Source organism: Panicum virgatum, chromosome 8N (assembly GCF_016808335.1).
Source record: "Panicum virgatum strain AP13 chromosome 8N, P.virgatum_v5, whole genome shotgun sequence".
Lineage (NCBI taxonomy): Eukaryota > Viridiplantae > Streptophyta > Magnoliopsida > Poales > Poaceae > Panicum > Panicum virgatum.
In genome coordinates this window covers 29,315,610-29,335,143 of record NC_053152.1, presented here as the reverse complement: position 1 = coordinate 29,335,143, position 19,534 = coordinate 29,315,610, and the positions used below count along the sequence as shown (strand labels likewise).

The following is a 19,534-nucleotide window of genomic DNA, read 5'->3' as shown; positions in this document are numbered from 1 at the left end:
TACAAGAAAACTACCCGATCGTGTTGTAGAAGGACTCCAACTGTACTCAGCTAGAACTTTCCATATAACCCTATCCCCCCGGATATATAAGGGCGGGCAGGGACCCCCTCGAAACACATTAACACCTAAGGCAATACAAACCACCACACAGGGCGTAGGGTATTACGCAACTCGCGGCCCGAACCTGTCTAAATCTTTGTGTTCCTTGCACCATCGAGTTCCGGAGCCGTCGATCCCTACCTACAAACCCTACTGCTAAGGGTATCCCTGAGCAGGCTTGGCGGTAAACACCGACATACTCGGCCCAACTGATTAGGGCCAGTCACATCAACCTGCCATACTCGGCCCAACTGATTAGGGCCAATCAGGTCAACCTGCCACAGTCGGCTCAACTGATTAGGGCCAATCACGTCAACCTGTCATACTCTGCCCAACTAATTAGGGTCAATCACGTCAATCTGCCATACTCAAAACCAAAAGCCATGGCATAAACTACTAAACCCATTCACATGAGCTAGTTCAGTAGTTGTCATGGATTTTTTCTTTCTTCTAGCTCAGTAATATTCCTAACATCACTTTTTTGTTGCAATTTACTAAATGTTGATACTCCAAATTGAGTAGTTAGGTCAGTGTTTAATCCAGTATCTTTTTATTACTGAACGCTGATGATTTTAACTGTGTAGGTAGTCTAGTAGTTTAGTAGCCACCATTACTGAACTACTGGATCAAACAATGAAATACTAGATTACTGAACTAGATGAGATTGTATAGAGCTTAATAATTAAAAGTATTGTAAGTAAAAAATACAAAACTATTGAGCTCGTGCAATTTTTATATTCAGTAACTCAACATAATTTGAATAAGCTTACTGAACAATCTAGTATCTTTATTGTTATTGTTAATGTTTGATGACAAAGAACTAAACCCTAATTTTGTTGGCCATGGAATCATCCTACCGCCCTCGCTTTACGTATGGTATGTCTCAAGTAATCCAGAAATATCCCTCAACACCCCAGCAATACTTGCATATTTTTTAGTAATTCTCTGTAATCCAATTATACCATGTAGCATTTTAGTTATTATCAGTAAAGCAATAACCTAGTAATTTTGTATCGTGCCGGTCTCACTTCGCTTTCCTCAATGATCTTTTTTAGAGTTTTACCAGAGGTAGGTTCATGTGGGCCCCCTTTTGGTCTCATCATCTCATGCATACGATATTGATATACTTGAGATAGTTAATCATAACTAATATGTGTACATAAGCGTAATCACCACCCACTATTTATGTACACCCTTGGATTTAGTAATCCAGAGAACTAGCTTTTCTGTATTATGTACTTTCTTCCAGTAATTTTTTCAATTTTGGTGAATTGTTTTCTCAGTAACACACCATGTACATGCTTGGATTCAGTTACAAAGAGATCTAGTTATTCAATATTTTTTTTATGTACATCCAATATCATATTGTCATGTTTTTCTCGATGATCTTTTCAGAGTGTATTTGGATGTACATATAGTCCCTGTGTTTTGATTCAGTTACTGTGGGACTCAGCAAATATATTCAGTTCATGCTGTGATCCAGTAATCGAGAGCGTCCGAGAGCCCCCAAACCAGCCGTGCTTGCCCCAGTTATTCAGTATTATGTACATCCAGTAATCTTTTTGGATTCACCAACATTTTATTTTCATAAATCATTTTTTGTATTCAACAAAGGTGTACCTTGCCGATATAAAATATTTTCTCATGCAGATCCAATATTCAGTAATCATCAGTAATTTCTATGTACATCCAGTAATGTCTTTCCAACCTTGCTCGAATTCTTGCCCATTCTTCATTGTCCTGTTTCTTCTTGATGGGAAAACCATCATGCTCAGTGTACACTATGTAGAACTCATATGCAGCATCCTGATGACTTAAACTTGGCCTCATGAACTAAACTACTGAAAAAAGTACTAAACTACCGAAGTACTTGAGATTAGATACTAGAATACCGAAGTACTTGAGATTGGATAGCTTAGTAACGAAAACTCGAGTGCTTAAGTAATATTTTTAATTCCAGTAAAGTTAGGAGAACTAGTAACAAATACTAAAATACCGAAATACTTAGGAGGACAAGTAGCTAAATTACTGAGAAGAACTCGAGTGATTGCTTTTCATCCCCAATCTTTTCTGCACGACCAAGTACCCGCCCCAGCCACTGCGAGGCTCCGCACGATTGACTCCTCGGCTGCCCGCATCGCACGCCTCCCTCGCCGCAGCCTGCTCCCGAGCGTCCGCCTCGAACACGCCTCTCGCGGACCCTCGACCACCCGACTGCCGCAGCAGCCGCCTCGCCTGCTGTCCCGTCCCTCTGACATGCGGCCGCTCGCCTGCTTTCTTCAGTAACTGAATCATGAAGACACCAGCTAGTGAGCTACACGAAAATTCAGCAAATCACATGAAAATAGCCGGAGAGAAGTGACATTAGGAGGTACAGTAAAAAACCTAAGAGGAGCTGAATTGTTCAATTAACGGTTGTGAATCAATTTTTCTTCTTCAGTAATTTATGCGCTTCGACTTCTCCTTTCTGCAGTTATGTGTGCTCTGCTTCCGTCCATGCTAGGGTGCTCAATTAGTGAGGCAAGTCTCCTACCAATCACATAGAAAATAGAGAGATTAGATGGATGGGGGAGCAGCTGCCGGATTTCTGGCATGCGTGTGCTCTGTCTCTGCTTGTACGATGGGCATCGTGCTTGTGGTTGCTCCTGTGCAAGCCGCTGCTTCTTGCAGGCCGCACTACCATCCCTCCGCTAGGCCGCGCCGCCGCTCCCAGCACAGGTCGCTCCGCCGCCGCTCCCTGTGCCGGCCACCCTGCCGCTGTTCCCTGCGAGGGCCGCGCCGCTGCAGCTCCCCTGCGCGGTGGCTGCTCCGTTCTGTTGCTTTAGCTGGTATTACCCCAATGCCGCGCGTTGCTCGCCGTAAAACTAAGCCGCGGTCGTTCCGTGCAGCCTGCTCCCATTCCGCCGCCACTCCCTGTGAGGCCGCGCGCCGCCGCCGCTCCTCGCAAGGCCACGCTGCTGCTCCCCGTGTAGGTCGCCCCGCACCTCCCAGCGCGGCGCGCCTGCTTGCGCTCGCGTCAGTTTCTGCCCCGCCGCCGCGGCCTCCGTCCCCATTGGCCCGCGCGCCGCGAATCCACAGGGATTTTTTTACCGACCGCCGGGACCGAACCGCCGGCCACCGGTTCCGGTTTACCGGACCGGTTGGACCGGTTACCGGTAAAAACCGGCCAAACTCAAATTTGAATTCAAAACCCACAGTTATACCGGTTTCGAACATCTAACCGGCCGGTTAGACCGGTTTACCGGTCCGGTTTGACCGGTTACCGGTCGGTTTGACCGGTAACCGGTCGGTTTAGGTTAAATTTAAATTTTTTTTCTTTTTTAGTTTAAATTCAAATGCACGCAAAGTATACTAAATGAATGTTTGTATAATATGTTTTAGCCTAAATGAACCCTCCAACTCTCTTTTGTACTACTTTTACATTGTATTTGTATACTTTTGTATGCATGTTTTTTTTTGTTTAACTTCAAATGCTCGCAAAGTATACTAAATGAACGAATATTTGAAAAAATTTGACACCATTAGATTCGTCGCAACTTGAAGTATTTTTAAGAATTTTTTGGGATTTTTCCATATTTTGAAATTCAAATTTAAAATTTGAATTTGGGCCGGTTTGAAACCGGCCGGAACCGGAACCGGTCCGGGCCGGTTAGACCGGTAACCGCGGTTACCGGACCAGTTCCGGCCGGTTTTTTTAACCCTGCGAATCCAAGGGAGGGCTCGCACTCGCGGCTCGTGCTCGCGGAGCGCCGAAGGCGGACTGGTGGGGGACGGGTCGGGTCTAGGGGGTTGGTTTGGATATCTGGTTGGGTGGGCTAGTTAAGTGTAGAATGGATTCTATACATATACATAGGGCGTAGAATAGCGTTGTTCTATATATAATTATGTTTTTTTGGTTACATAGTAGTAAAATCTCAATAAAGAGTATATTGAATGGATTAAATGGGGACCGCGACCTTTGATTGACGCGGATGATCTCCATTATTGTATTAAAGCAGTTTTGAATGGTTAGTACCTCAGAAAAATTCCGTTTGACCATTGAAAATGGAAAGTGAGGTGTTATCACGTAAGGAGGTATGGCATAGTAAGAAATCATTGGAAGTAAAATGTGAACAATGGGAAGTAAAAACATACTGGTTTGTTATTCTTTTATTTGAATGATTGAAGGGAAATACATTATATTGGTATGGGCACGTATTTCGGCATCCATCTGTCCGTAGTCACGGGAAGTATACATTGAAGCATGGAAGAGTAAATAGAAGTATATAGAATAGGAATCAGTGGGAGGCATGAGACCCTTCGCTTACAGAGTATATTGATTGGATTAAATGGACCTGCGACCCTTGATTGACGCAGACCTGGTCTCCATTATTGTATTAAAGCAGTTTTGAATGATTAGTAATTCAAAAAAAATTCCGATTGACCATTGAAAATGGTAATTGAGCTGGTATCACGTAAGGAGGTATGTGATAGTAGGAAATGGTTGGAAGTAAAAAGTGAAAAGTAGGAAGTAAAAAGTGGAAGTAAAAAAATTCGAAATGACCAAGGAAAATGGTAGTTGAGCTGTTATCATCACGTATGGAGTTACGAGATAGTAGGAAATGGTAGGAAGTAAAAAGTAGAACATAGGAAGCACGTCAGATTGGTGTGGTGACCGTAAAAAGTCATCATTTGGACCACAAAATTAGGGGGCGTCCTTGGCGTTGGTGGGGCTAGCACCACTACACCATACAGTTGGATCACTCCTTGCATCGTGCCTGTAATCACGTGCTTGCGAATTGAGGTGAGGGAGCTGCTGGCACTTCTTGCATGTGCACATGCTAGCGTGAGCGAGACTTGGAGAGAAATACATGCATGTATTTAGAAGAGAGAGAGGATGTGTGCATGTGATTTGAAACGTGATTCCGGGTGCTAAATATATGTCAATAAGATGAGATCACGTGCAGTAGTAATCATGGTTTCATGCGGAATTACTTTTCGAGTTGACTAATGGTAGTTACGTCTCCTAACTCCTCTAAACCATCTCTCAAAATTTAAACTTGTAATTCGAGATAATTATTAAAGCGCAAAAGTATTTCTCTAAATTCTGAAACATATTACTCTAAATTGTAAAAAAACACAACTCAAAGATGGACAAAATACTTCTCTATTTGGGATAAACCAAGAGGATAATAATCACATGTTAAAACACATGTGTAACATTCCATATTACTATATGAGAGTAGTTTTCTTATTATGTTAGGGATAATTTTCCAGGTTGGCTTGAGGAGTTTTTGAAACATTATGCCATGCACATTTTCAAATGATTGGAGTATTTTTTTTCCTGATAAGAGGAGTATTTTCGATACACAAGAATAGTTTTTAGCCAAATTTCTGGAGTATTTTTCAATTGACAAGAGTAGTATTCTTCAATTGTCAAGAGTATATATTTTCTACCGAGCACTCCACCTTTTTTGCAGTGTGTTGGTCTCACTTTAATGCTCTTTTGATTTCAGCACTCCAGCAACGCTTGCAGCCGGAGGTCCGCCAAGCCTCCTTGACCGTAAATTTAGCGCACACGGCGGCGCCCTCGCTGGACGTTCGACGATCTGAAATTACTTCCCAACACCATGCAGCAGTAAATTGTGTATCCCTTGCCGCCCGTCTGTCCTGATTTAATGTTGGCTTGACCACGTACAATTTTCCTGATTTAATAGTCGCTTGACCAGACAACATGAAGCTCTTAATGGAGGTTTTGGTGCAATTTCAGTTGACAGGCTGTTGCACGCGGGCCGCGTATAGCCGGGAATGTCTTAGCGGGGGCGGGGGTAAAAACCGAGGATTGGCCATTGTCTGGTGTGTAAAAACAAATTGGATTGACATTGCTGCAGAGATCCAACCAATACTTGTGGCCATAAAAACACGTCCGATTGGTGTTGCGACCGTAAAAAATCATTTGCGCCACAAATATTAGGGGGCATCATTGGCGTTGGTGAGGCGAGCACCATACGTTTGGGTCGCTCCTTGCATCTTGCCTGTAATCACGCGCTTGTGAAATGAGGTGAGGGAGCTGTTACTGTTAGCACTTGTTGCATGTGCACATGCTAGACTGAGGGAGGTTTGGAGAGAAATATATGCATGTATTTAGAAGAGAGAGAGAATGCGTGCAATGTAGTTTGAAATGTGATTCCGGGTGCTAAATATATGTCAACAATTGTGAGGAGATCACGTGCAGTAGTAATCATGCTTTCATGAGAATTACTTTTCGAGTTGACTAATGGTAGTTACGCCTCCTAACTCCTCTAAACCATCTCTCCAAATTTAAACCGCAAAAGTATTTCTCCAAATTCTGAAAAATATTACTCTAAATTGTAAAAAAAATAAATACAACTCAAGATGGACAAAATACTTCTCTATTTGGGATATATAAATCGAGGAGGATAATAATCACATGTTAAAATACATGCGTAACATTCCATATTAGATGAGAGTATTTTTCTTATTATGTTAGGGGTAATTTTCCATGTTGGCTGGAGGAGTTTTCGAAACATTATACCGGGAGCATTTTCAAATGATTGGAGTATTTTTATTCCCTAATATGAGGAACATTTTTAAATTCACAGGAATAGTTTTCTTGCCAAACTTTTGGAGTATTTTCGAAAATTTAAGAGTATTTTTCAATTGACAAGAGTAATATTCTTCAATTGTTAAGAGTATTCTCAACTGAGCAGAGGAGTAATTAAAATAGGAAATACAAGCGTGAGAACAGCTATAGCCAAAGCAAGATTTTATTCAGATGTAAAAACCTATCACTTTGATGCAGAGCCATAAAAATCATCTCTCTCACTCGTATTTGCAGTGCGTTGTTCTCCACTTTGAGTCGACGGCAGCGGATCGGAAGACTCTCCATCGTGCGATGGTGGTTTCTACTTCCAGCATGAGGTGGGCACGGCCGCTGGAGAATCCCCGCATATGCATGCACAAGCAGAGCTCACTACTACAAATGATGAAATCACTGGCGGTTTAAAAATAATTTGTGCTGTCGGTTTGATGTTTTTGACGGTAGAAATAGTTTGTAATGTAGGTTCCAATATGTGAACCGCCGGTACAAAACAACGACGATTTTTACCCGGGTTTGTACTGAGCTCCGCCACTATAAATATGATCTTTACCCAAGGTTTGTTATAGGAACCGCCGGTAAAAACAGCGAGGATTTTCACCTGCGGTTTGTACTGAGCACCTCCACTGTAAATATGATCTTTACCCAAAGTTGTAATAGGAACCGCCGGTAATAACTATTTTGCTTTCTCCCAGACAGAACGAGGCCCTCGCGGCCCAATGCATCGCCATCGCGGCCTAGGCGCCGAGCCATCACGGCCCAGGAACTCCTCTGCCTCACAGAGCACCCCAATTCATCTGCCTCACACAGCGCCGCCTGCCTGAGCCCCCGCCGCCCGCTCAGAGCGCCGCCGCCCGCCCCAACTCCTCGCGCGCGCTACCCTGACCGCTCGTGCGCTCGCTCCCCCCTCAGCTCCTCGCACGCGCGCCGCCGCCGGCTGCTGCTCGCGTGTGCCTGCCCCCTCCACCCATGGGCGGATCTAGCTCGTCCACCTCGGGGCCGACCGCCGCACGGGAGGGGCGCTGGGCAGGGCAAGCTGCAGGCGGCCAGGCAGATCTGGGCGGCACACGGGTGGCGCGGTCATCCCACTCGCTCCATCACTTCGACGCCTCCCCGCGGATCCCACCTCTTCGACGGACCGCCGCTCCCTCCACACCAGCACCGACCCCGCGATCCTTCACTACACCAACTCCGTCTCCAGGCTCCCCGTCGCGCCACCTTCCCCACGCGGGTGTCCCCGGAGCACCCCCCGCCCCCCCCCCCCCCCCCCCACCCCCCCAGGTCTGAACTTGATTTGATGGGTTCAGATTTATTTTCCTCCTTGTTTGCGTGTGTAGGTCGAGGCTTGCTGGCAATGGTGTAGGCGGTGCCCTCCAACGACCTCAACGTGCAGCTATTCTCTCGTAAAAGCTGCAATCCGTCGATGACATTCAGATAAGATGGTTCGCTTTTTCCAGAAATGCTGTGCTTCTGAGTATTTCTTTAGAATGAGTGGGCACTCAGTTGTGTTCATGTCTGTAGCTGGGTTGCTGTGATGGTCTGCAGCAATTACTTGCTAGGCATTAGTCATTTCCTGCTTTTACTTGCTAGCCATGTTGCCTACAATTGTGGACTAACTCATATACTCAGTATGTGTTCAATCTTGATGCACTAATAATATGCTCAGTATGTGATGCTATGCACTTCTGTATTCTGCGGGCAAGAATATGCTCTAGGGATTAATGGCATTGCGATGGATAGAATGCTTGATGAACTGCTAAAGTTTACTGACAGTGGCTTGCTAATACTGCCTCTTGCACAGTTCAACCGATCATACTTTCCTATGACTGAATCACGGAAACTTCTTTCTGTGTCAATGATTAATGTGTTAAAATTGGCATGTGTGATATGGATAATGTTAAAAGCCTGTGTATTTTTTATGTATATAGTGAAGAAAATATCTGTGCAGATATATTTATGTTTGGTTATAATTTGTATTTTTGAACTACTCTGCAGGGGCCAATGGGCAAGGCGTCAATTTCATCTGTCTACTGGTGCAAATGCTAGAACTATGCACAAGGGACCATCAGATCATCTTGTTCTTAATATTTGCTCAGAGTCTGAATTTGAACGAGTAATTGCTGCACAGGATTCAGATGACAAAGGTATTGTAGCCTACTTCTAGGTCTGCAACATAAATTTAATCAGGAAGCTGCAAGACCTGTGCATATAAGTAACACCTCTAGGTCTGGTGGAATACAGCTCTACATTTAGAAGTATACATATACACCTAGATAGGTTCATGCACTTGATTCTTGTTGGACAGAATTGCACTGTCACGCTAATTTGTCGGAATCAAATCACTCAATTCCTTCCTTACTCTCTTAACTATCTTGAACACACACAAGAAGAATGAGAGATCACTCAAAAAAACTATATTAATCTTGTAGCCTCACACTACAAGCTTACACACAATGAAACACACTAGATTGTCACAACCTAGAACAACTTGCTTGATCTTCACAACCAAGCACTACCACACTCTAGCTTGATCTTCACAATCAAGCTCTATATGCTCTATATCTCATGTTCTATATCACATACTCAACACATGAGGGGTACATGTCCTTTTATAGGACTTACAAACCGTCATACAAACCTACAGCTCATTGCTAGCTAAGTACTAGCTGGTTCACTGTTTTTTCCAGCTCATGATCAAAACCAACTTTGCCTTTCCTTTGCTTCCATGCATTCACTGCATGTTCTTGATCCTTGCAGTAGTAAACCTCAAGTTGATTACCTCTAGATACAGTTATGCTCTAGCTAACACTAGAAACTACTAGCTGTCAATTTCATTTTGACTTTGACAACTTATGCCCATAGATGCATGTAGATGCATCTACACATTTCTTATGACAAGATTATTTCCAACAATTCTGTGGGCTCCTACATGAACCTTCAGGTACTAATTTCACAGTTTGACTGTTTAACTCTTAGATCTACCATCTGTTGATTTTTTAAATAGCTAAATATCTATTGGATATGAAGTGACATGCAAAATTAATTACTATCTCTCTTTACTGCCTGCAGGTTGCTAACACAAAGGAGTACATTGATGGGCAATTATTTGGGAACCTGGGAGAGATTTTGATTGGTTAGCCTTTTTTTTTATCCTTTGCTTCGAGCATGTGCGAAGTAGTGTTGCCATGTAAATCTAGGTAACCTAGATGCTATCATCCTTTGACTTTTGATATTGTTATGAAACCAGCTTGCTAACAAGTTATGAAATTTCTTAATGGTTTTATTGCTTTATTTCTATTAAAGCAGTACAGTTAACACAAATAAATAAAGTGATCTGAAGAGTAATATTTCTATTAAAGTAGTTATTGTTCACTGAATTTCAGTTTGTAATATGCATGCTTTGACTTAAGTCGAAAGTTCTTTTCATTTCAAAACTAGATATAGACACCAGAGTGAATTGGTGATTCCATTATTACTAGTTCTTTTCGGTTAGGGAGGTTTGTGTTGTAAACCTCTAGTATAGATACCATTTATAATGGAGGATACCATTTATAATGGAGGTTCGTGTTGCAAACCTCCACTACAGATACCTTTTGTAATGGAGGTTCGTGGTGCAAACCTCGGGTATAGGTACCATTTGTAATGGAGGTTCATGGTGCAAACCCCCGGTATAGATCATTTGTAATGGAGGTTCTTTACAACAACCGCCAGCAAAAATGAGTTAACACCAGCAGTTATGGAACCGACGGTAAAAATCGCTATTTCTACAGTCACTTGAGTAGTGGCGGTTTGAAAACCTCCACTAAAAATCGTATAGAACCGCCAGTAATTATAGGTTTTGTAGTAGTGGCTGCAGGTGGCGCATTCCTATTGGGAACAAAATCTTCTTCGCCCACCATGTAAGGAACATGGCCCCATTAGACCATTGTTTGTGATTTTGGTGATTGTGTGATAACATAATCAATGGAACTAATAAGTTTGTCAAGTGAATCATATTAGATCCCAAGGATGAATACAAAGCCCTAGCAAAACAAGAATCAAAGAAAGAACTCAAAGAAATGCTGAATTGGTTGAAGTTTCACATGAAATAGTAGCACCGGTTAAACTGATGTATAAAATTAGTGCCTAAAAATGGATCTAATGACATGGAATTCTGAATATCCTTGTAGATATTTACATAAGCTTTCCATAGAGTCCAAGATCATCAAAATCAGAGTTCGGAGGAAAAAGTTATGACCAAAACATGAGAAAACTGATTTCTGTGTGGCACCGGTTACACCGGTGCTCAAACTTTGGTCAAATGAGTTGATCTTCAGCAGAATCTTGTAGAGTATTTCACAAGCTTTCCATATAGTACAAGATCATCGAAATCGGAGTTCGGAGTAAAGAGTTATGACCAAAATACGAAGTACTATGAAAGCTGATTTCTGGAAGCACCGGTTCATTCGATGATCACCGGTTACACCGGTGCTCAAACTTTGGTCAAATGAGATGATCTTCAGCAGAATTTTATAGAGAATTTCACAAGCTTTCCATAGAGTACAAGATCATCGAAATCGGAGTTCGGAGTAAAGAGTTATGAGCAAAATACGAAGCACTGTGAAGCTGATTCCTTTAGCACCGGATAGACCGGTGCTAACAAAAAAAAGCATCGGTGCAATAACCCTACTATTGACCAGAGAGCATGTTTTTTGGTCCAGAATGTTCCTTTAGCACCGGATAGACCGACACTATCACCGGATACACCGGTGGTACCATATTTCAGCTGCAGAACTTGTCAGAAAGGGCTAACGGCTAGTTCAAGCTATTAGTGATCGGTTAGACCGGTGACTAGGCACCGGTTAGACCGGTGCTTACGCAGAAATGCCTCCAACGGCAACAAACGTCTACTTCAAGTTTGTGGGCTATATATATGCTTCCCCCGGCCATTTTGGAGTTGCTGGAGTTCTTAGAAGTCACATTCACACCCAAGAACACCTCCAAGCCATCCAAGAGCATAGTGATCAAATCTTTAGTCCTTAGCACAACTTTGTGAGTGTGTGCTAGGTTAGCTCTTAAGTGAGTGAGAGAGCAAGGTGTCGTGCCTTGTGCTGTGGTTCTAGAGTGAACCAATCTTGTATCTCGGTGCGCCGGCCCCTTGGAGCATTGGTGGCTCGCCGGCACGTCAACGATCCTCCGACTTAGTGTGGAGCGGCGTCAACATCCTTGTGCGGGGGACGTGGAGACCCCACCCTTCTTAGTGAAGCTTCTTAGTGGAAATCGGTATCAAGGTGACCGCGGTGACTTGGTGTCCCCGGGAGAGACTTGATTGTCGAGAAGCAATACTCTTTGTGAGTGTTTCAACAACGTGGATGTAGGTGTGCCTTTGTGGCTAACCGAACCACGGGATAAATCCTCATGTCAAATAGTTTGCTTCCTCTCATCCTTTCTTTAGGCTTTCGCATTTAAGTATTGCAATCTTTGTGCCTTTAGTTTCATAGAGTGGTTTCTTGATAGGATTGGCTATATATTGCTAAACTCTTTTGGGATGAGAGTTTCACACTAGAAGAACTGTAGTTGCACATTTAGATAGCACGTTTTAGTTTAAGTTTTGTGCAAATTAGTTGGAGCCATAGGTTAAGGTTTTAAGTTGCATAATTCACCTCCTCCCTCTCTTAAGTTAGAGCACCCGATTACTTTCACACCACATCTGCAAAAGGAGACCAATGTTAAAATTGCAAACTATATAATTGGTATGGAATTAGAGAACACCGCTCTGCCCGGTACTCTGACGATCTCGTGCCGAGGTGGCCTTGATAGCATCTGCAGCGATGGATGAGAAACTTGATCTGGAGCGGGAGGGTACCACGCAAATCTGGGAGTAGCTGACGTGTGTTGTTGCAAATTCGAACCCTGATGAATTGCAGCCGCGCCGCCACAAAACACCATCATCTAGGGACACAATCGCAATAGGGAATCCCCGTACTTTGATCCCATCGCTGCCGCCATGATCGAGGACCTCCACTGCGCGAGCCGGAGGCATTGTTCTCAAGGCGTCGCCTAGGCGCCTAGGCGTCCATGCGCCATCCACTGATTTGCGCCTTGCTCGCCTAGGCGCCCGCCTTGCTCGCCTAGGCGTCCAGCCGCCCCACCTTGCTAGGCGTCCGCCTTACCGCCTTGAGAACAATGGCCGGAGGGAGCGGGCTGCCACCGGGAAATCCAACCACGAGCTCGCCGAAAGACCGACCGCCGTGGGGAAGAATCAGGAGTGGTGTGAGGCGGTGGGTTTGTTGTCAACCTGGTTGGGCACCATCGAGATATACAGTCTAGCCCTGCTAGCGGGGCGGGCTCAGATGGGGATTTTGGGGCGGGTTTTTGAATGGGGATCCGTTTGTGGGGTAGTAACGGGTTTAGAGGCCAACGGGTTGGGGCGGGGTGGGCTGCATTTGTGGGTTGGGGCGGGGTGGGTGGGAAGAAAACAGATCGGCCGCGTCCTGCTCCCGCAAGAAGGCGACACCGCCGCCGTCGCCGCTGCCGGCCACCGTCGCCGCCGCACCGCTCCTCCTCCGACGTCCACAGATCGAGGTACTCCTCTTCCACCTTGCATCTCCATTTCCTCCGCATCACCCCTTCCTCTTCCTCAACGGCTCACTGGCTCCCTTCCTCCTCTTCTTGCAAGATGCCAAGATCTGTGGGGGAGGTGCTGTAGGCACGACGGGATCGCCGGATCTGTGGCCGCCGGCTTCGCCTTCTTCCAGGCTGCCACCGGATCTGGGGAACCGAGAGGCCGGCCACCGTCTTCTTTCTCGGCCGCTCGGTGTGCTCTGTCTCTCCCTGTTTCGCTGCTGCTGCTGCTCTTAGCCGGGCCGGCCAGAGAGAGACGACCAGCGGATCGCCTGGGGAAGAAAGAGGAGGTGAAGGTGGAGATAGAGATCGGAAGGGATAAGGAGTGTTTCCCATGGGGAACTGCTTAGGGGGCAGCTCCTACTCCTACGTCAACAAGGTCTCCTCCACTGCAAGGCCGGGTGAGTCCAGTCCACTGCTTCTTGCCTTGCTCTCTCTCTGCATCCTCCTTCGACATGCAGATAGGAGATGCATGCTTGTTGCTTGCTCTCTAGTATTAAGATCCAACTTAAAAGTGGGGGCAAGAGGTCAGAATTATTTCATTCATAAATACTGTAAGAACGGAGGTAGTGCGCCATGGAGTAATCATAAGTCAACCACATTTGCTTGCTGCTAGCTGTGAGACTAATTGAATGACCTGGCAATTAGTTGTAGAACTGGAAGCATGTTAGTCCAAAAAGAATAGCATACAACTCTGCAAACATTAGATGGTGCAGTTTGGTACCCTTCTAAAATCAAGCAGTGCGCCAGTACTAATTACTATTACTACTTAGGCTCACAATATTCTGGAAGCTAAAGACTCAACCAGCAGCTCTAAGCCTGCAAGCTCTGGGTCAGGTAGTGTCTTCTCAACCTGGCAAATTGTATTATCTTTCTTCGAGAACAGCTTATCAAATGCTCCCACAATATAAATCCATCTACAGTCCATTTGATTTATTTAACTTTTTCTGAATAGAACACTGAACATATGCTTCAAAAATGCTTCAAAAATGATAAGAAAACACCGAAGATATTATGCCTGCATGTAATTTTTAACAATGCATTTTCTATTACTGCTGAAGCAGCAGAGATAGGTTGTGATATTGAATAGCACTATTTTATAACACTGTAGTTGCATTTTTGCTGGGAACAGCATAAGAAACCTAATACTTGCATTTTTGCTAGGAAGTTGTTCGTCCGGCCAATGTAGCTTATCTTTTCTATACAAGCAGTATCTCTGAACCTATATTTGAACAACATTCCTTTTATTTTGTTACAGTTCTGTTTTAAATCAATACAACCAAGGGTATGCCAAGCTGCCGCCGACCGCGCCGACGGCCAAGCCGCCGCTGACCCGGATTCATCTGCACCAACAGATCACAGAGTCACAGAGAAACATCTCGAGGTAATCCCAACTTTAAGTATTTCTCCCCATCTTATATATGAATTTTACATGTTTCGATCTAAGCTACTGCATGCACCTATGAATCTAGTAGAACTATGATTGGCAGATAGAGTATACTCTCAGCTGTTGCAAGTTTAAGCTTTTACTTTTCAGTGAAATCAGTTAGCTTTTGGTTGGGCCTTGGCAACACGTGCTTACTGGTTTGGTTTCAATTCATGAGCTGTGCATACTTCCTGTTGCACATGGACCATGCCTTTCTCATGTTCTGGTAAAGAAAGATTATTTTGTGAAAGTGTCCAGACTTGAAAGTGTACTGTTAATTTGTGTTTAGCTCCTGTTGCATTTTGGGAACTGTACATTGCAAATCCCTTTGCTGAATTGGAGGTGTGAAGCTTGTAGGATTTACTGATAGATAAAACTTGGCATCATGATTTCTAGATGTTGTTATTTGTCACCTCCTGGCTTTGCTTGTTTTCTATTAGTACTAGTTTGTGAAATCAATTATTGGCATAACCATTAATGAAGTGAGTTAGGGAATTTTGAGAAGCTTATCCTTTGCACGGTCAGACTTCTTATCCCTGTTCTTAGTTCTTTTCAGTTAACCGAAATGTAACAGAAAATGTTTTAAACCTACATAATCATCTTATATTTATCCATCTTTTTGGTGCACTGCTTGCATTGTGAGTTGTGACTGACTGCATGCAGCATGTGCTATCGGCAACTGCAAGTAATTTCCTGATGAAGAGACATGTAATAAGCAGGCATGTACTTGTCCCAAAAATAAATAATCTTTCTTCCATGTAATTTCAATGTACAATGTTCCATCATATAATTTCAGTACACATTCTATTAAGGTTTAGAACACTTATAGTAAAATCGTAATAGTCAACAGAAAAAAACAACTGAGTAACCTGCATTCTTCTGTAGTTCTCTGAAATTTGCCCCAAGCATAAGCTTCTATAAGCATTTAACTGATTGCCCGACAAATGACTTCTATAGTTCTGAAACTATGTCCCATGCATATGTAGAGTTCCTCTAAAACTGGTTCAGCCAGGGCATCCTTCTCTAAAACTGCAGTTGGTTTCTCCATCTCTGTTGTCATATATCTGTCCACCGAGTATGCATGTCAAATTGTTCTATACCCTCTCTATGTATGTTGCATAGTATGTTATTCAGCTTCAAATCAATTGCAAATTACCTGTGGGCATGCCATGTTTGATTTGGGGCAAATTCAGAAGTCCAGACATTTAATAGTGTAACCCCTTAAACTGGATCGGAAATTTCTTTCCTTTGTCAGTAACTTACCACACCTTGTTATGTTCAGGTGTTCTACATTGCATCTAACTGTGTTCATCTTCCTCTTCAGTGTCCTGCAGGACCTTGTTCACACCTGATACAGGATTCATGAGCGCCACACCTGCAGCAAGCAGTAGCCTACAAGCAGCTCTCTCATACTGCGTTAAGCAAGTCTGCAGCTATGACTACCACCACCTGCCCGCTGCCCCCAGCCATGCGCAAGGCTGCATTCACCTTTCGGGCCTTCAACGTCGAGACGGCAAAAGCCATGGACGTTCTGAAACTAATTTTGTTGCAGGATTGAATCTTTGGAGATGAGTTGAGGAGCCCATTGGATATCATACATCTTGTGCTTTCCATTTGATAAAAGATAAAAGATTGTAGCTTTCCTTTCCTATTAGAACAGAAGGGCCATGTACGGGCCATGTACTGTGATTATTTGTGTTTGTATGTATCTGAAGGTTTATGATTTAAATCGATTGACCAAGTTCCTGTAAACTGTGAGAATATCATGGAAATATACTGGCATATTTCAAGTCACTTATTTTGGATGCCATCGCGGGGTGGGTTGCGGGGAGCTTGCAGGCAGCGTGTGCCTGCCTGCAACTTGATGTTTAACCCACAACTGTGGGGCGGGTTGGGGCGGGTTTTAAAATATTTGGGCGGGGTGGGGCGGGTGACAAAATATTTGCTCTGACAATGGGTAGGGGCAGGGAGTGGGTAGGTGAACACCCATTAGCAGGCCTAACCTAGTCGCTGTCAGAAGTCAACCTCAAAAATGGAATGCAGAATCATAGTGGTAATTGCGGTTGGCCTCCACTAATATATTCCTCGGTAGGAGTAAATATGTCACAGATAATACGGCTTCATCTAAGGTTTTTACGGTTGCGGGATATAGTTACCTATATATATATATATATATATATATATATATATATGTGTGTGTGTGTGTGTGTGTGGGTGTGTGTGGAGGGGGGCTGTGTGGGGAGGGGCGCAATTATATTTGCTTCGGGTGATTGTTCTGCGAGCCATCACCTAAAACGGACAACCCAGAACGCGCACAATGTTTTGGGCTGCAGACGCGCACAATGTTTTGGGCTGTAGACCGAGAGATGCCTGTAGATGCACGCTTGCATCCCAAGGGGGGAACGTGCCGGCGGCATGCCGATAGAATTGCTTGTAGAAGGCACAGTTTGCTGGTAACATGCACGGTCACTACTTAGAAAACAGACCATCGGTCCAGCCTAAAAATACCAGCTGCAATTGCAACCGGTACTGATGTGAGTATCAGTACCAGCTGCAATTGCAGGCGGTACTTTTAGCTTGGACCGATGGCTTAAAGCTTCTAGAGAGAGCTTTTGGTACCGGGTCGTAGCGCAATCCGGTACAAACGGTTGAGAATCAGCACCGGTCGGTACCACTGCCCGGGACCAATGAAGAAAAGATGATTTAGTACCGGGTGATAGCATGCACCGGAACCAAAAACAAGACTTTTGGCACCGGTTGAAAGAATCACCCGGCACCAAAAAATGGCCGCCCACTCACCCTCCTTGATATTTTTAAGTCCCAGGCATCTCTCGGTCTCTCCCATCTCTCATTCCTCATCTCTCCCATCTCTCATTCTCTCATCTCATCTCTACAATCTCTGGAATGCGTGGGGGCTGGCCGCTGCCATCCGCGGCTGTCTGCTTTCGACCGCGGCGGCCGCCCGCTGCTCTCCAGCCTCACCGACGCGCTCCTCGCCACCGGCCTTGCGACCGACCTCCTTGCCACGCCGCACCTGCCGGCCGCGCTGCTGCCCGCGGCGCCGCTGCCGCTCCCCGTCCTCCCTGCTCATCGCCTCCAACTTCCCCGCCCTCCTCCGCGCGCTCGCCGCAGGCTCCCCGACGCTCCTCGACGAGCTCCTCCCGTTCGCGCTCTCCTGCCCATCCCCGGCCGCCTTGCTCCCCGCCCTCCTCGCGTCGATCCTCTCCGTGTCGCGCCTCGATGCCGCGCTCGCCCTCCTGGACTTCGCGCCGCCCGACCTCCTCCCACGCCTCGCTGCCACCGCTCTCCCTTCCCTCATAGCCTCACCGGACATCATCGCGGCCGTCACCGCCGCCACCGCCGATGCGGGAGCCTCCGCCGCGGAGGGGCGCGCCAGCCATGGGAGCAGGTGTATGGTGCACAGGCCGCCGCCATGGGTGATTTTTCTTTTTTTTTTCTTACTTTTTTGAAATAGAGATGCACTGGATTGTATCTATCTTATGAGATTGTATATATCTTGTGAATGATCTCTGAATGCTTTGTGGGATCCATGAGTATTTTGTTTGGGTTGATTCAATATTTTGTGGTTTAGTTTTTCGAATGAATCGTTGATTCTGCTAGTGGAGGATGGCAGGGGAACGGGAGAGAGTGAACGGGAACGGGAAAGGGAAAGGATGCGAGCGAATGGGCGGAGCGGCCTTTGGTACCGGTTGGTATTCCAACCAATGTCAAATGATGTTTTAGGTACCGGGTGATTTATCCGGTGACAAAAGCAGATATTATTGGTACCACTTTGTGGGCACCGGTTGGAGAACCGGGATTGAAGCTCGTTTTCAACCTGTACTTAAAGCTCTTTCTCTAGTAGTGGGTGCTTGTTTGAGCAGGGGCAAATGTGGATCCCATTGTTTCCACCCACCCTCTAACGTATGACGCATTGAAATAACTATATTTTCCTGCATCCCAGTTAACGTTGATCGCCGGTGATTATCCCATTTTATTCAAGCCGACGCCGAGGTGCCAAAGTACACGGAAGCGTATGCCGTCTTGGCCAAACTGTGGAAGGGCCATTTTTTCTCCCTGATCTGCCTTGCATGAAGGGGATCGGCGACATTTAAATCGTATCTAGCGCCTGTACGACAAACCAGTAGCTGGCTTCTTCATTCACTCGACGGCACACCCTCTTAACCATGCACCGAGCCGTATAGCAAAAGTGTCAAATCGTGTTTGACCCACCCCTCCACAGAGCACCGTGCAGCGACTTTTACTTCGGGAGTGGACAGGCAGAGTAATTTTGCACACCCACAGCAGGCGGCACAAAGCATTCACCGATCCAGTATATAAGCCAATTTCGTCCATTCCACCCAGGAATACTGCTGGAGCTCATGGACCACGGACAGGTAACATCCCCAGCGACGTCTTTTTCTCATGCTCGTTTGCTGGCTCTTTCTGTTCTTACGCTCATGAACCCACTGCAACAAACAACATTTAACAGTGTATGATCCAAAATACACAGGCCAAAGGAAAGGGGGCAATAGTGATGGCAGAGGAAGACAGAAAAATCGAGGGAAGCAATGGATCCATGGAGACAAACCCAACATTGAAAGGCTCCGGATTAATAGCACGCAGGCCAGCTGGGTGGGTGTTGAATTTACGTGCGCAGTAATTTTCCAGAACGTCCAATCCAACAGGCTAAATAAAATAAATGCCTACTCTGCCAAACACCCAACTACTTTCAAAGGACACACCCCTTGCACACCTAGCAGCCTACATCTTCTAGACATAACTTGCAGTGTTGTTAGCAGTCGGAA

The 19,534-nt window shown here is 45.2% G+C and overlaps 1 protein-coding gene and 1 long non-coding RNA gene across 5 annotated transcripts; one reads left to right on the top strand and one right to left on the bottom strand.

The window, feature by feature from the left end:
• Positions 1-7,458: 7,458 nt before the first annotated feature.
• On the top strand, positions 7,459-16,520 carry LOC120685250. Of its 4 annotated transcripts, none has more exons than XR_005679424.1 (7): positions 7,459-8,139; positions 8,693-8,841; positions 9,767-13,261; positions 13,364-13,701; positions 14,074-14,137; positions 14,559-14,684; positions 16,051-16,520. It is a non-coding gene; the product is annotated as an uncharacterized LOC120685250 (long non-coding RNA). The 4 variants fall into 4 exon arrangements; XR_005679426.1 differs by lacking the exon at positions 16,051-16,520 and adding an exon at positions 15,390-15,450 and having other exon boundaries at positions 13,356-13,701; XR_005679423.1 differs by having other exon boundaries at positions 7,460-8,139; positions 13,356-13,701.
• Positions 16,521-17,616: 1,096 nt separating this feature from the next.
• Positions 17,617-18,063, bottom strand: LOC120684934 (octapeptide-repeat protein T2-like). Its single transcript, XM_039966792.1, has one exon. It carries the CDS (start codon positions 18,061-18,063, stop codon positions 17,617-17,619), a length of 447 nt encoding a protein of 148 aa, XP_039822726.1.
• Between the last annotated feature and the right edge of the window lie 1,471 nt (positions 18,064-19,534).